The sequence below is a fragment of the Thamnophis elegans genome, chromosome 15, assembly GCF_009769535.1.
Source record: "Thamnophis elegans isolate rThaEle1 chromosome 15, rThaEle1.pri, whole genome shotgun sequence".
NCBI lineage: Eukaryota > Metazoa > Chordata > Lepidosauria > Squamata > Colubridae > Thamnophis > Thamnophis elegans.
The window spans coordinates 10940038-10955701 of NC_045555.1; the positions used below are offsets into that span (position 1 = coordinate 10940038).

Below are 15664 nucleotides of genomic sequence, written 5' to 3' on the forward strand. Positions count from 1 at the left end.
TTAATTGACTTTTCTACTTTATAAATCACCATTACTGTGGGCGGTTAGAAAATTTTACTACTAACAAGAGATATAAAAGTGGGTGGTAGGTATAAAAAGGTTGACTACCCATGATCTAAAGGAACATTTTCTTTCTAAATGCTAACGTCATTGGGTTGTGGTCTGAAAAGGGCCTATGGCATTATCTGAATTTTATGAACAAAATTCTTAGATATCCAAAGCATGTCGTTTGTTGAGAATTGTTTACGTCTTTCAGGAAAATGAGAGGGATCCTTTGAGTTTGATTATTTTCTAGCAGGCATTTCATTACCCAAACTAGGTAACATAATCAGTGCTCATTAAAAAGATAAGTGTATTTTTTACATCATCAGTTTTATATCTCCATGCATCTACAAGCTCTAAATCTAAGTCCATGATATTAAAAAAGATATTTTACACCTTGTGTTGTTTGAATGTCTTTATCAAAATTTCATTTTTTTATGGGCAGATTACACCATTCCAGTCTCCTATCAAAGACCAACTTTCATCAATTAGTGTATCCATTATAAAATGTTACTTTATTCTTGTTTGGGGCATAATTTCCCATTATCAATTATCAGGGGGTGATGAGTTCCCTCCCCTCTCGACATGTATGGTTGTGCGACTGTTGTCTACTTTTATTATTTGTATTTTGTCTTTCATGTTCCCCTTTTTTTTCCCCCTTGAATTGTTCGCCGCCCTGAGTCCTCCCGGAGAAGGGCGGCATACAAATAATAAAATACAAATACAAATACAAATCAAAGTCCCAACTGGTCTCATGCAGAGAACTGGCAAATGCCTCCTCTGCCTGGCCCCAGAGTGGGGTGGGAATGGAGATTTTGCAGTATCCTTCCCCTGCCACCCCCACCAAACCATGCCTACCACACCACACCCACAGAACTGGTAGTAAAATAAAATTGAATTTCACAACTGCATATCTGCCAAAATCATCAGTTGAAATAAGTTCTGGTTGTAATTAGGGGTGTATATTCAGAACAATCTCATTTCTCCTTTTGACTCCCACTAATATAAATTCTTCATTTCACTAACATAAATTCTTCATCCACAATTTTGGGGATCAAATATTTGGTATCCTTTTTTTCTATATGCATTTCTTGTAAACATCCTATAACTTGTTTCAATTTTTTAAAATAATGAAATAATTTTCTTTTTTGAAGAGCATTTCCTCTCTCTGTGAGAGGAATGTAAGTTTTAAAATCCACATTTGTACTCAACACATTAAAAAGTCAGTATTTTTCTTGACTTGTCAAGATTTTCATCCTGTATATATTCCTTTCTTATGTATTTATGGAGGTTCATCTGATAAAATCTCAATTATTGTATCTCCAAGTTATAAAGGACTTTCATTTTTCTAGTTCTTCTATTACCTCTTCAGTCCACAAAAATGTGAATTTGATATAGATTTACTAAATTTCCAGTAGGCTGTCTGTGTCCAAGATGAATTTTTTTCTTTCCCCAATCTTCTTTACTTTAATTCTCAGATAAAGACTGAACTTTAAATTATTTTTACCAAATTATAATGTGGTTTCTTCTTTCTCCAGTTCTGCTGGCCGAGACTTTGGAACTAAAGGGAATCTGCAATTCTCCAGTGTCTTTGCAATGTGCAAAGCAAGTGTTCCAATATTTGAGGGGCCACCACAAACAAGAGGTGGTCAACCTGTTTTCCAAAGCACCAGAAGGCAAAGACAAGAAACAGTGCATGGAAACTAATCAAGGAGAGAGGCAATCTAGAACTAAGGAGAAATTTGTAAGAACAATTATTAAATGGAACAGCTTACCTTTAGAAATTGTTGGTGCTCCACAGTGGTGGCATTGAATTTTTTTTTACTATCGCATCTGTGGGCGTGGCTTAGTGGCCGTGGTGTGGCTTTGTGGGCGTGGCAGGGGAAGGATACTGCAAAATCCCCATTCCCTCCCCACCCCACTAACCTGCTTTCCAGCTCCGTTCTCCTGTTTACGGCAACAAAAGAAGATCAGCTGGGAGACAGAGGGGGCAGGGCCAGCCTGTTTGCCGATTCTCCAAACTACTCAAAATGTCCACTACCGGTTCTCCAGAACATGTCAGAACTGGCTGAATGCCACCTCTGGTGTTCCATCACTGGAAACTATTAAGAAGAGACTGGACAGCCATTTGTCTGACATGGTATAGGATCTTGTGCTTGAGCAGGAGGTTGGACCAGAAGACCTCTAAAGTCCCTTCTAACTCTTGTTATTAGGTTATTCTTTTCTCAGACTTGAGTCATTAATTGGTGGGGGTCTAATATTAGCCTTAAGAGAATCATGTGCCATTTCTAAATGTTGATGTGTTTGTTCAGTTAATTCCCCTGTATGCAATTTCCCATAAGAAATTCTTCAAGCTGAGGAAAAGAAGAATCCAGCAGGGCTATGTCTGATCTTATGATTCTTTCTGCTTTATTAGGAAGAATAATAAGTAACCTTACCCTTACGAGTTTCTATTCATTAAATTCAAGCAAAACAAATTATAACATTAATAGTAGCAGAAGAAAAGAAAGTTCTAAAAATAGAAAGTCCAGTAATTCTTTATAGTTTAACAAATGACTAGTGTGAGGGGAAATGGCACAATGAAATTACTTAATTACCAAACATTAAACAGTAATTAAAATATTTTTCAAATGAATATTGTAACATTTGTTTCAGATAAGCGTTCATTATGATGGAGCTCCCTTTTTGGGTCAAAAGAAAAATTAAATTAATTGAATAGAGCAGAAGGAAATTAGCTTAATGGAGAATTTACAGGTAGGCCTTGATTTATGACCAGTTGCTTAGCAAACATTCAAAATTACAAAAAAACCAACAACCGGATGTTATCACAGACAGACTCTTCCAAAGTCACAAGCCTGAACTTCAGGTGCTTAGCAAACATGGCTGCATTTGTAGCATTCCATACTCAAGTGACGATGTTTTACAATGGATTTGCTGAAAACCAGCACTTATCTCTGATTTTTGGCAAAACCACACCCATAGAAAAACCACTGGTTCTTTTAAAGACCACGGAATTCAATTAACGGCTGCTGTAAAAAAAAAAAAAAGGAACTGTTTTACAGTACAATCCTTACAACATACAATGTAATGGACTGACTCCGTTAAGACTGTATGTTAAGGTCTACCTGTTCAGAGTTGACTTAAACATCTTTCCCACGCACTGATGATGTTACCTAGCTGGTAATGAGATGCCTCCAAGCTGAGAAACAAATTCAGAAAACACCAAGAATCTAATTAAAAAATTAAAAGAAAAGAAAAGCAGGAACTGGATTACAGAGATTATATCTGGTTCAAACAAACAAAATGGTGATATCCTAGAACAGGGGTCGGCAACCTTAAACACTCAAAGAGACACAAAGATCCTAACCGGAAGCCTCCCATTCAATTCTGGAGCCAACTGGAAGTCTGGTTCTCCCCACCATAGTCTCCTCCCAGGGTGTCCTAACCGAAAACTGTATTAATTGTGGAGCAAATCAGCAACAGGAAGCTGCAGCAGAGGGATGAATGAGCCACTTGAGGTTCTAGAGCCGCGGATTGCTAACCCCTGTCCTAGAAGCCAGTAACTCTGAATTGATAATATTCTTAACTTCTTTTTAAGCAACTTATCTCATGCAAGGCTGCCTTTTCAAAAACCAGAATGAGACCAAAAAGAAAAATCTTTATTTTATTGAACTCTCCAGATACAGAAAAAAGCTTTTGAGAATTTTGAAGGGTTTGTCATGTTTGCAGTTTTGAAAAAGATGAATCATGGCACTAAATTTTTCATATGGATCGAAAGAATTGGGAAAGAATAAAAAAGCAGATGTAGCAGTAGATGGTCCTTTGTCATAGCAACGCACCAAACCAAAGAAGATAAAACTAAATTGTCTACTTTCCTTTTCTTTATTTTTACAGGAATTAGAACCACTGAACCCAGAAATTTTGCTAGGTTTTTGAGGAAGTAGGGTTTTCTTTTTAATACACACACACACACACACACACACACACACACACACACACACACACACAATTTATAGTACCCTTTCAGTTTTCAAAATGTTGAGATCCAGGTGATTATTATTATTTTTTTATAATTGTGCAGGCACATTCTGTGTCACAATCATGAGAGATCCTACCAGCTACAAAAAAGATAATTGGGTGTCTTCTAAATTGCCACTTGTTATAGCATGGCATGTCAATGCCCTCAATTGCTTGTCTCCCAGTGCAGGTTAGTATTAATCTCCAGGGAGACAGGTCAACTACTATCTTCAAAAATACTGGCTCTCCTATATGATAAAGCTTACATATTTTGCATTTTAGGTAATAACACTGTAATTATAGGAAGCCCCCCTCTCTCCAGGTTAAAATTTCCTTCATTCTTAATATTAAAAAAGGCAGAATATAGAATATTTTCCCAAAGGAGAAATAGAGAAAGCATGTCCTTAAAGGCAGAAAGCATACCCAGTCTTTCTTAATAGCAGAAGTCTCAAATCTTTAGAGATGGATATTTCATGCCCATTGAGAAAGACTGGGCCAATCTATTCATAAACAAAACACACAGAAGGTTTGAGCTGATGGGATTAAAATTTACACACACCCACTCCAAATTCTAAGAATAGGACATGACCTTTAGGACATAATAGAATTAATCCACCACCATTAGAATAGCAAAAGACACAAGGCCTCACTACATTGTACAACCCCCTGGAGCATCTCAGAACACTATAAAAATCTATCCATTCCTAAATCAAGGGGTGAGCTACCACAAACATTGCTGCTGTCAATGAAGTTTCTGAAATCCAAATAAACCTCCTTTTCTTGTAGTCAGTCAGCCTCCATTTTATTTCCAGCACCTTTCTCCCAGCTTGAGTTCGGACCGGGTTTTTCTTCCAGTAATACTTTGCTCTCATCATTCCATCCTCTGCAAGTAACAGGAGCTCACTCCATTACGTGGCACTAAGGATTCGAACCGCTGAACTGCCGACCTTTCTGATCGACAACCTCAGCACCTTAGCCACTGAGCCACCGCATTCTTAAAGACAATGCTAGAGATGACTTACTTCAACAGTATACGACAGACACAGCTAAGATAATTGATAATTATAGTAGGAAGGACGCTTAAATTTTCCTTTCATCATTTCATATTTTTGCACAGCTACTAAAATGTTCATTCAATCAATGATTAAATGATTTGTAAGGAGACACAATATACTCCAGTACCTTTGAATAATAAAGTACAGAAAGCCTTAAAAATAAACATAAGCAACCATATGTATCTTTCCTTTATAAATATTATTCACTCAGCCACTCAATTGTTTGTCTGTTAAAATTGCTTTATCAAAATACAGTATGCAGTTTTGTTCTGCGCCTCTGTCAAACCTCATTAATCCTTCTTTACAACCACATAATGTTGCTTCCTTGGTATATATTTCATCAAAGCTCATGTTATTTATACACAGCAATTTGATTATAGTTTCATTCTACATATTCCTCAAATGCCCTTTAACTTTTACCACTTTTCAACAATCTTAATAAAACGCAAAATTCTTTTGAACCTTTGAGGAGGTAATTAAATCTGTCAGGGAATCATTTATTCATTTTAGAATATACTGTGCTAGATATTCTTCTCTCAGGGGCTGCCACAAAGAAGAGGGAGTCAAGCTATTCTCCAAAGCATCTGAGGGTAGGACAAGAAGCAATGGGTGGAAACAAATCAAGGAGAGAAGCAACTTAGAACTAAGGAGAAATTTCCTGACAGTTAGAACAATTAATCAGTGGAACAACTTGCCTCCAGAAGTTGTAAATGCTCCAACACTGGAACTTTTAAAGAAGGAATTGAATAACCATTTGTCTGACGTGATGTAGGGTTTCTTGCCTAAGCAGGGGGTTGGTCTAGAAGACCTCCAAGGTCCCTTCCAACTGTTATTCTGTTATTCTGTTTAATATGGCCACTATCCAAAAATCAAGTGCAGCTCTTGCCTGAAAAAATAAATAAAGTTCTATTCTATTCTATTCTGTATGAAATCAGTATTTTAACACCCAGTTCCCCAAACGATTGGCAACAGAGACCAATGTTATAAATTATTTTACTGGCAAAAGAGTTGTGCCACTATTCTGCTCACTTTGTGATAAAAGATTTTGAGTGACCTCCCTCCAAATGAAACTAATGGAGCTGGCATAACCTCTTGCTTTTAAAAATTAAATTTTAATCTATCAAGAGATTCTCACAATTGCCTGAAGCTGGCTTGTATAGTGAAGGCCAGTACGTTTTGAAAGTGTTTCCATTTTATCCATGTAAGTTTGATTTTTCTTTTTAAAAAAAATCCTCTAAGCTGCTGAGATACCCATGGGAATGAGACTGTTTGAGAACCTCTGGCTTAAATGAAAACAATAAAACTGGTGGGTTACTGAAGGACACAGGATTATTCCACATTGCAGAGAAGTCTACAGAAAATGAAAGATATAAACTTTTGCTGCAAGGCAGAGTAACAATGTCATCACAACAGCAGGAAGGTTCAATCTAAAATTTGAAAAATAAACATCGTACAGAAGTCTACCATGTGTAAATTTTTCTGACGTTCAGCTCTTACCTCTCAAATTATACATTTGTGAGGCTGTGAGAAGCTAAGATGATCTCATTGCTTGTAACGTTTGAGAGGGAAAATTTAATTTAATTTATTATTAATTTATTTGCCACTTATCTCTCCCCAAAAAGACTCGTTTACAGGTAGTCCTCGATTTATTATCACAATTGAGTCCAACATTTATGTTGCTATGTGAGCTGTTTGTTAAGCCAGGTTTTGCCCCATTTTACCATCTTTCTCACCACATTTGTTAAGTGAATCACTCTGGTTGTTAAATTAGTTAACTCGGTTGTTAAATGAATTTTAAGCTTCTCCACTGAGTTTGTCAGAAGGCTGCAAAAGGCGATCAGGCGAACCTGGAAATCTGCAATTGTCATAAATAGGAACCAGTTGTCAAGTATATGAACTCTGATCACGTGACCATGGGGATGCTTCAAGTGTGAAAATCAGTCAAAGGTGTCACTAAGTGTGAAAATCGGTCACAGGTCACTTTTTTCAGTGCTATTGTAACTTCGTATTGTGGCCCGCCAGCAGAGCTGGCAGCAGAGTCAGACAGTGAGGAGGTTGGGGAGAGCATGGGCCAGTCCTGGAGGCTGGGGAAGACTCAGATGAGGGCCCTGTGTCGGGGGCAGAGACGGGGCCGAGGCTCTCTGGCAGTGATTGGGTGCATACGGAGCTAGGCAGCCAGAGCCTGTTCCCAGTGTGTGCATGCACAGAGCTGCCAGAAGAAAAGAACAGCTCAGAAATCAGGGTAGACTTGGGAGTAAAGTCACAGGTGGAAGATGATTGGCCCCTCCCATAGTAAATAAAAGAGGAGAGAAAGGGGAGTGGGCTTTTGCATGAAACAATCCGTTCATTTGTTTGTTAGTTTCATTTCAGGAGTGTGAAGATCTGTCCGTGAATCTCAGAGACTCTGTGCCTAGACTTTCCTTGCACAGCACCTCATTTGGAAAATATTTACATGGCAGCTTTCCAAGATAGGTAAGGTCTGTAGTCATAAATATTCCTTTGAAAGACTGTTTGCCAGGCCTTGCTGAATGTGAATAAGAGGAATTAAATAAAATAAATTCAGTTTAAAAAGGGTTTTTTGGGGGGGACCAGGACTCTGCTTTTTGGGGAAGCCTAGGACAGAATACTTCAAATGGTCATTAAACAAGAAACTATATCGAGGACTACCTATATTTTGATAATTACTGTTTTACTATCAATTTATAACATTGTATTCATGGTTACTGAGAAAAAAACATGTTACACGCGGCATAAATACATTTTTAAAATGAAGAAGTCCTGACATTTGGAAAAGTAATAGCAACAACAGAGATACTTCCTTTTGCTTGTTGCCTGCAGAGGTGTACACCTACCTCTCAGCTGACTAAAAGTGATAATGAATTTGCTGGTTACAGACTTCAGCTCATTATTGGCCAGCGTGATGAGATGTATGCCTTCAGCCACATGCCTCATGACTTTATAAAGGGCGATGGGGAATGTCATCAATTTGCAATCTGCCAAATCTAAAGGAAGACATCAAAGGAGGAAAGGAAGGGGTGAGAGAAGAAATATTGAGTGTTCCGGAACAAAATAAGCTGCGTTGTGAGGCATCAACATTTTATTAGCTGTCCGTGAGGATTAGATGCTTGCAGTAGAAGAATCAGCAGCAGATACACTTCTTTGAAATATAAATCTATCTTGAGGATGGGGTGCTGCAACAGACTAGAATATCAAAGTAATAGTGATGCCAGGAAAACTTTTCTGTTTTCCTCCCACTTAAGTATGAACCATATTCACTGACAAACACAGCATGCAGGTCCGAAATGAAAAAATAAATTATCTGGAGGATAAACGTGGGGAGCTATTGTCTCTACTTCATTTCAGATGTCAGGCAATAGTCCATCCCATCTCCCAGCTCTGAATTCTTCTATCTTATAACTTCTCTCTGAAGCCCTGCCCCTCAAAAATACATAAAACCTCAGTAAATGTAGGAATAATATTCCTGCAGCAAAGGAATATAATGAGCACATTTTCTTCCTCCTCTTGGTAAAAGTGGTCTTCGCTCTTTTCAGGTGAACTGGCAGAGAACTTGCTCTCATCCTGTACGTGAGAAGAACACGCAAATAACTCCTCCATATTCTAACATTAATCTAGCCAGCATGTAGAAGAAACATAGGGAGAAAAAGTTATTGCCTCGGCCTTCCAAGGTCAGTAAAATGAGGACCCCAATTATTGGGGGAAATATTGTATGCTGACACTGTAAACCGCCCACACCTACCTGGCACTCAGATAAATCAGCCATTAACAGGTATAGAGAGGTAAACAACATCTACACATCACTCAAAAGAGACAATCAAAATAAATAAATAAATAAATAAGTTAGTTAGTTAGTTAGTTAGTTAGTTGTTATACTCTGTACGACACCTTAGAACAATAAATGAAATTGTGTTCCTCCCTATGAACCAAACCAATGAACTCATGCTCAGTTATCCTGACAGTGCCAGCTATCATTTTAGCATCAATGCGCTCCTTGTTCTTTTATCCTCTCTGCACACACCAAACTGGCTCTCAGTCAGAGTTTGGTTCTGCTCCCAGCAATTTCAGGAAAAGCGCATGGAGATTTGGGGCGGGGAGTCTTTGAAGAGGATTGTTGGCTGTACAGTTAAAGAAATGAATTCAAAGAACAGATTAGAAAGAGTATTCTTAGAATCCCAGATGGGCTTTTGAACAAACAGATGTAGAAACAGTTGGAAAGCTACAATGTTTGCTCGTGATCCACAGTTGGACAATCCTTGTAGTAAGCCATAATATACAAACACAGATGAAATATCACTCGGATAAGTAAACCCATGTAGCTACTATTTCCTATACAATAGCTTTACTCTTCAACTGTCTATATTTGTATCTATATAATATCTAGCAAGTTTCTAATTCACACACTATGCTTTTTAGTGTAGTATAAACACTCGGTTTGATAAGTGAATATAGTTAGCTTCTATTTTAGTCACTGTAAATGTACTGTATTTAGATCTGAAACACAATACTGTTTAAAATACTTCCTATACAATAGCTTTAACATTCAACCATCTATACTCATATCTCTATAATATTTAGTGTTTCTTATCTACATTTTTAATCCAGATCACCTGTGGTTCTTAGTGTGCAGCTCTCCTCTGCTAATATATGGAATTTGATCTCATAATATAAATTATGACATGATCTTCTGCATTTTCTCATTTTCTCTTTGAACAGACTAAGTTTTATATATTCTATTTTCTCTGAGCTTAGTTGGTTCCCAGTTTTATTCATAGGCTCTGTAATATCATCAGGGAAGGGGAGAGTGATGTTTGCTGGTTGTGAAATGCAGAGTAGCTGTGGCTTCTCTTTTAAACGGCATAGAGATGGAGTGTATCTCTTTTTTTTTTTTAAATATATATTTTATTCATTTTCACATTCCATTTTACAGTCACTTATATACTGGATATTTGCTATAAGAAAAGAAATAAAATAAAATAAAAAAGAAAACACAACTCATCATCATTCACAACCCCACCTGACACTTCCATCCTCCATACACCCCATCTTTCCCCTCCAACTTTCCTTTCCTCCCTCTAACACTCCCCTTCCCTACTTCCCTTTCCCCTCAAACCTTCCTTTCTCCCCTTCCTCCTAGCATTCCCCTTACACCCTCCTTACATTCCCCTTACTCCTTCCTTACTCCTCCCTCTTCTTTCCCTCTACCTCTCCCCTTGGTGTGTTCCTTTATTCAACTCTTATTGATCTATAATATGATAAAAAATAAAGAAATAAAAAATAAACCAAGGAAAAAAATATAAAGAAAGAAAAGAAAAAAAGAAAGAACAACCGTATACAAGTGCATTCTTCTTCTTATTGAAACTATATGAGCACCCACCCACCCACCCCCCGTAAATCCCCATCCCTAGTCCCCCCGACTTCCCAGGGCCCACACCTGGCACTGCCCTCTGTTAAACCCCTTCTAAGGTATCTTATGATCGTATGAATTCAAAATAAAAGTAATATATATATAAAAAATAGATAAAAAAGAAATTACAAATTATAAAAAGGAAAAAGAAAAAGAAAAAAAGGGAAAAAAAGAAAAAAAGAACTCTTTGTATTAAGCTCAGCCCCCCATCTTTATTTATGTTTAGACAGTATAAATCATTCTATATGTATTCTATTCTCGTCTCTTGCTTCTTTGTTATTTACCCCAACCTCCTGTAGGCTCTCCAGTTCATCTTCCTTAACCTTATTTTCAAATAAAAATTTATACAAATTTGTGCAGACATCAGTTTACAATCTGGCTCAAAATAATCTCACCAAGCTTTCCCTTCTAGTAAGATTTAAGCAGTGTGGATCATTCCACATATTCAAATAATACTTTACAGAAGAATCAGTTTGCATTCTATCTTAAAATACTCTCATCGAGCTAACCTTATATTCAAATAAAAATTTATACAAATTTATGCAGACATCGGTATACAATCTAGCTCAAAATAATCTCACCAAACTTTCCCTTCTAATAAGAATTAAACAGCATGGATCATTCCACATATACTTTACACAAGAATCAATTTGCCTTCTATTTTAAAATAATCTCATCAAGCTTTCCCTTCTAATAGGATTTAAACAACGTAAATCATTTCGCATGCATTTTACCCTCGTCCCTTGCATTTAAACAACATAAATCATTCCGCATGCATTTTGCTCTATACCTTGCTTCTCTGATGTTTACCACTATTTCCCATAGTCCCTCCAAATAATCTTTCTTAACCTTATTTTCAAACAATAATTCGCACCAGCTCCCTCCTCCCCAACTTAAGTTCAGTAAAGTTACCATCTCCACTCTCTTCACTTTAGAGTCCTGGACAGTTTAAATTAAAGTTCAGACATACAAGTCCCGTGAAGTATACATTCAGCATCCACATAATTCAGTCCCAATATCACACCACCAATATCCAGTTCCACTTTTTCTACCGGAGAGAGATCGCAAACCCCCATTCAATCCAACACTTTGGCGAATATTTTGGAATGTCTAAATCCTCGATCTCCGCTCTTCTGCTTCTCCGAGAGAGGGAGAGCTACCCCCTCCATCTTGCAGCCATGTGGTCTGCTGCTTGCCTTCTCCTTCGGCTTGTCTCTCCTCTTTTCCAAGTGACTCAGGAAGTCCCGCCTTCAGAGTCTTATAGTAGAAATCTCGAGCCTCCGAAACAGAATTGAGACGAAATCTTTGATTCTCAAATGTGACTGTTATGCCGGCTGGGACTTCCCATCTATATTGAATCTGGTGGTTTATAAGCTCTTTAGTTAAAAAAGTATAGTCTCTTCTTGCTTTTAACATCTGGGATGGTATTTCTTTGAAAACAATCAGATCCTGCCCATCGATTCGCAACCTGTTATTGTAAAATTTTTGCATGATCGCATTTCTGGATTCTTTTGTGGAGAAATATATAATTATGTCCCTCGGGAGCTGTCGCTGTTCCGCTACCATCGAGTTCTGGCGATAGATTTTCCGGATCTGCCAATCAAAATTAAGTCCCGGGCTTCCCACCGCATGGCTGAAGGCCTCAACAAAGGTCTGTTTCAAATTCTCTCGCTCCTTTTCGCGCAATCCTCTGACTCTTATTGCAAATGCCTTCTTGTTAAAATTTATCATAACGAGCTGTTCTTGAGTATCTCTAATTTTTTGTTGTAATGTTTGGATATTAGTAGTCAAATTAGAATTAGCCTCCTCCAAGCTTTCCAATTTATTCTCCATTTCAGCGGTATAATCTGTCAGGGCAGACACAGCTACAAACGTATTCGCCTTCATTTGGGCAATTTTAGACTTTAAATTACCATATAGCTCCAATACAAATTCTTTAATTTCCTGTTTAAAATCATTAAGCATTTGAAAGAAAAATTCCTGTGTTAAGAATTCTCCAGTAGAGGGCGTAGGAGACAAAGGCAGCGATTTCATAGCAGATTCTTTAGATTCATTCGTAGATTCTTTAAGCACCTTCGTAGAGAAACGCTTTGATTTTGACCTGGGTGCCATTATAAATAAACAAATAAACAGCGCTCTCGCTCCCCTCTGTTTCCAAAAAAAAAAATTATTTTGTTAAGGAGCGGTCTGCAGGAAGGTAAAGCCGGCTAAGTACATCCCCTATCAGTCACCAACGGAGAGAAATCGCCATTTTGAAGTCCGTTTAAACAAAGAAGCCTCTGGGACAAATGAGGCTGGTGTTTAAGATAGTAATAAAAGCAAAAATCTCACAGGGGTGGGACCCGCCCGTATTAATCCTAGCTTCAAACAACTTTGCTTTGTCCTGGGGGGGGGAGTCGCCTGTCTAGGGCTGCAAAAAAGGCAGCTGAGAAGAACTGGCTGGAGATAAAGGCTCCGCTTACGCTGGATCTAATCTCCGTCCACAGCCAAAAAAAAGAAAAAGGCTGTGGATTACGAATAGACCCTAGCCACAGAGCTACTCCCTGCCCCTTTCTAGCCAAAAAGGGGTGATATCTATGATCTTATTTAGATATACAGATCAGATCTCTGAGAGGAGCTCCGTTGAGCCCTCTTCGGCGACAGGCTCCGCCCCCAGAAGCGAGATGGAGTGTATCTCTTGGTGTCTGTTGATAACCAATTTGTCAGAATGTCAAATTCCTTAGCAACTTTGGATTACCTTCGTTCTAACCCACAACCTGAAATTGGGAAATTTATGCTGTATAATCCTGGAGCCTTCAACTGAATTAACACTGACTGCTGATCACGCAGCACCAGAGATCAGCCAGCTGAATTCAATTCTTTTCAAAATGTAATGGAAAAGTGCAGCTACCGCTGTTCAGATCCATTCTCTGAACCGAGGGCTGCAGTTAATAATTTCGGGTAGAACAATGGAAGAATTCAGAGGTGTTATGAGAGAAAGGGCTTAGACAAGAATGTAATTTGCAAAGCTTGGTTTCCAGGTGTTTCTCCTTTTCTGATGCCCAGTTCTTTGCAAAACAATTGTCTATTATTTAATGTTGGAGTCATGAGCCACCACATTATACTGTAGTGACCTGAGAGGATGAGGGAACTTCTGTGTGGTTTCGGTTCCTGCTAGCTGGGTGCTGTACGTGCTTCTCTTTTAAGCTAAATGGATTCTGCTTGCCTTCATATCTATGTTTCATTGGATTTATTACATTTATATGGATTTATTACATTTATATGCCGCCCTTTTCCCCGAAGGGGACTTCATCCCTTTGAGGTACACCAGGTCACGAAACTGATGCCACAGTAAATATTGGAAAATTACAGTATTTTCCCCATAATAAGACAGGGTCTTATTTTCTTTGGACCCCCGCAATAAGCACTTGGCCTTATTTTTGGGGAGGTCTTATTATTTTTGAGGTGCAGGAGGCGATGAGCATGGTCACCTCATGGCTGCTCCAATATTGTTGGGGAGGACTTATTTTGGGCGGAGGGCTTATTTTAGCACATGCACTCAAAAGCCTGATTGGGCTTATTATCCCCGGGAGGGCTTATTTTCAGGGAATCAGGCAGTAGATTACAGTAATAAACTCTTGAAAGCCTGACTTGAGTTTCTCTTCCTTCCTTCTCTTATATCAGAGAGTTAAGATGGGGTGACTTTAAATTTCCTTAAATTTCTTTATAAGTTTCTTCTTCTGTTCCCAGGATTAATCCATGCTTTACTAACCAAACAGAACAGCTGGAAGGGACCTTGGAGGTCTTCTAGTCCAGCCCTTTGCTCAAGCAGGAAAACCTATACCATCTCAAACAAGTGAGTCTCCAGTTTCTTCTCAAAAACCTCCACTGATGGAGCACTCATGATTTCTGAAGGCAAGCTGTTCCACTGGTTAATTGTCCTCACTTTTAGGAAGATTCTCCTTAATTCCAGAAATGGTTTCCAACCATTTCTTTGTCCTGCTCTCTGGTAGTTTGGAGAATAATTTGACCCCCTCTTCTTTGTGGCAGTCCCTGAAATACTGGAATAGTGCTATCATGTCACCTCTAATTCTTCTTTTCTTTAGAGTTGCCAGATCCAAAACCTGCAGCCATTCTTCCTATGGTTTAATCTCCTTGCCTTTGATCATCTTAGTTGCTTTTCTCTGAACTTTTTCCAAAGTCTCAACATCTTTTTTGTAGTATAGTGACCAAAATTGTTTGCAGTATTCCAGGTGTGGTCTTACTAGGGTGTTGTAAAGCAGCACTAACACTTCACATGGTCTTGATTCTATGCCTCTGTTTATACAACCCAGGATTGTATTAGCTTTTCTGGCGGCTGCTGCACATTGCTGGCTCATATTCAAATGATCATCCACTAGGACTCCAAGATCCCTCTCACAGTTACTGTTTTTGAGGCAGGTCTCGCCAAATCTGTACTTTGATTTTTTCCTGCCTAAATGTAAAGCTTTGCTTTTCTACACTTTAAAATTCATTTTGTTGGATAGGGCATGCCTTCTTCAGAGTCACCTCTCTGACTCTCCTCTTGAGAAAATCAAGGAGGTGATAAAATAGATTGGAAAGTCGGGAACCAGAGAGTCCCAGGCTAGAGAGATTATTATGTGGACCGCGTACATCTGTCTCCCAATGCCAGCAAGAGATTGGTACAGTACAGTGGTGAGGTTCAATTTTTTTTTTACTACTGGTTCTGTGAGCGTGGCTTGGTGGGCATGGCAGGGGAAGGATACTGCAAAAATCCCCATTCCCTCCCGATCGGCTGGGACTCGGGAGGCAGAGAACAGATGGGGGCAGGCCCAGTAAGAGGTGGTATATACCGGTTCTCTGAACTACTCAAAATTTCTGCTACCAGTTCTCCAGAACTGGTCAGAACCTGCTGAATACCACCTCTGGTACAGTAACTCAGAACGGCAGAAGCAAAAGGATTAATTTTAAACACTGGAGAATATATGTAAGTTGCCTTGTGCTGGAACTGGAGAAAAGGATAGGAACTAATATCACATTATAACTTTACTGGTACAATGCAAAACAAGAAAATAATTTGTGCTTATACTTCCACCATATAGTAATTTTATGTCCTCGATGGTTGTGTATGTTCTAATTTCAAGCCTAA

General features: G+C 38.5%; 1 protein-coding gene across 2 annotated transcripts in view; it reads right to left on the minus strand.

The window, feature by feature from the left end:
• LRRC20 (leucine rich repeat containing 20) overlaps window positions 1–15664 on the minus strand; it is a 110149-nt gene that overhangs the window by 74954 nt on the left and 19531 nt on the right. Inside the window, exon 3 of one of the 2 annotated variants that reach the window (XM_032231473.1) lies at window positions 7967–8116. The exons of the other annotated variant lie outside the window; for it this stretch is intronic. Within the exon in view, the coding sequence (XP_032087364.1) occupies window positions 7967–8116 (150 nt within the window). The remainder of the gene's footprint in view (window positions 1–7966; window positions 8117–15664) is intronic. 2 annotated transcript variants of the gene reach the window in all.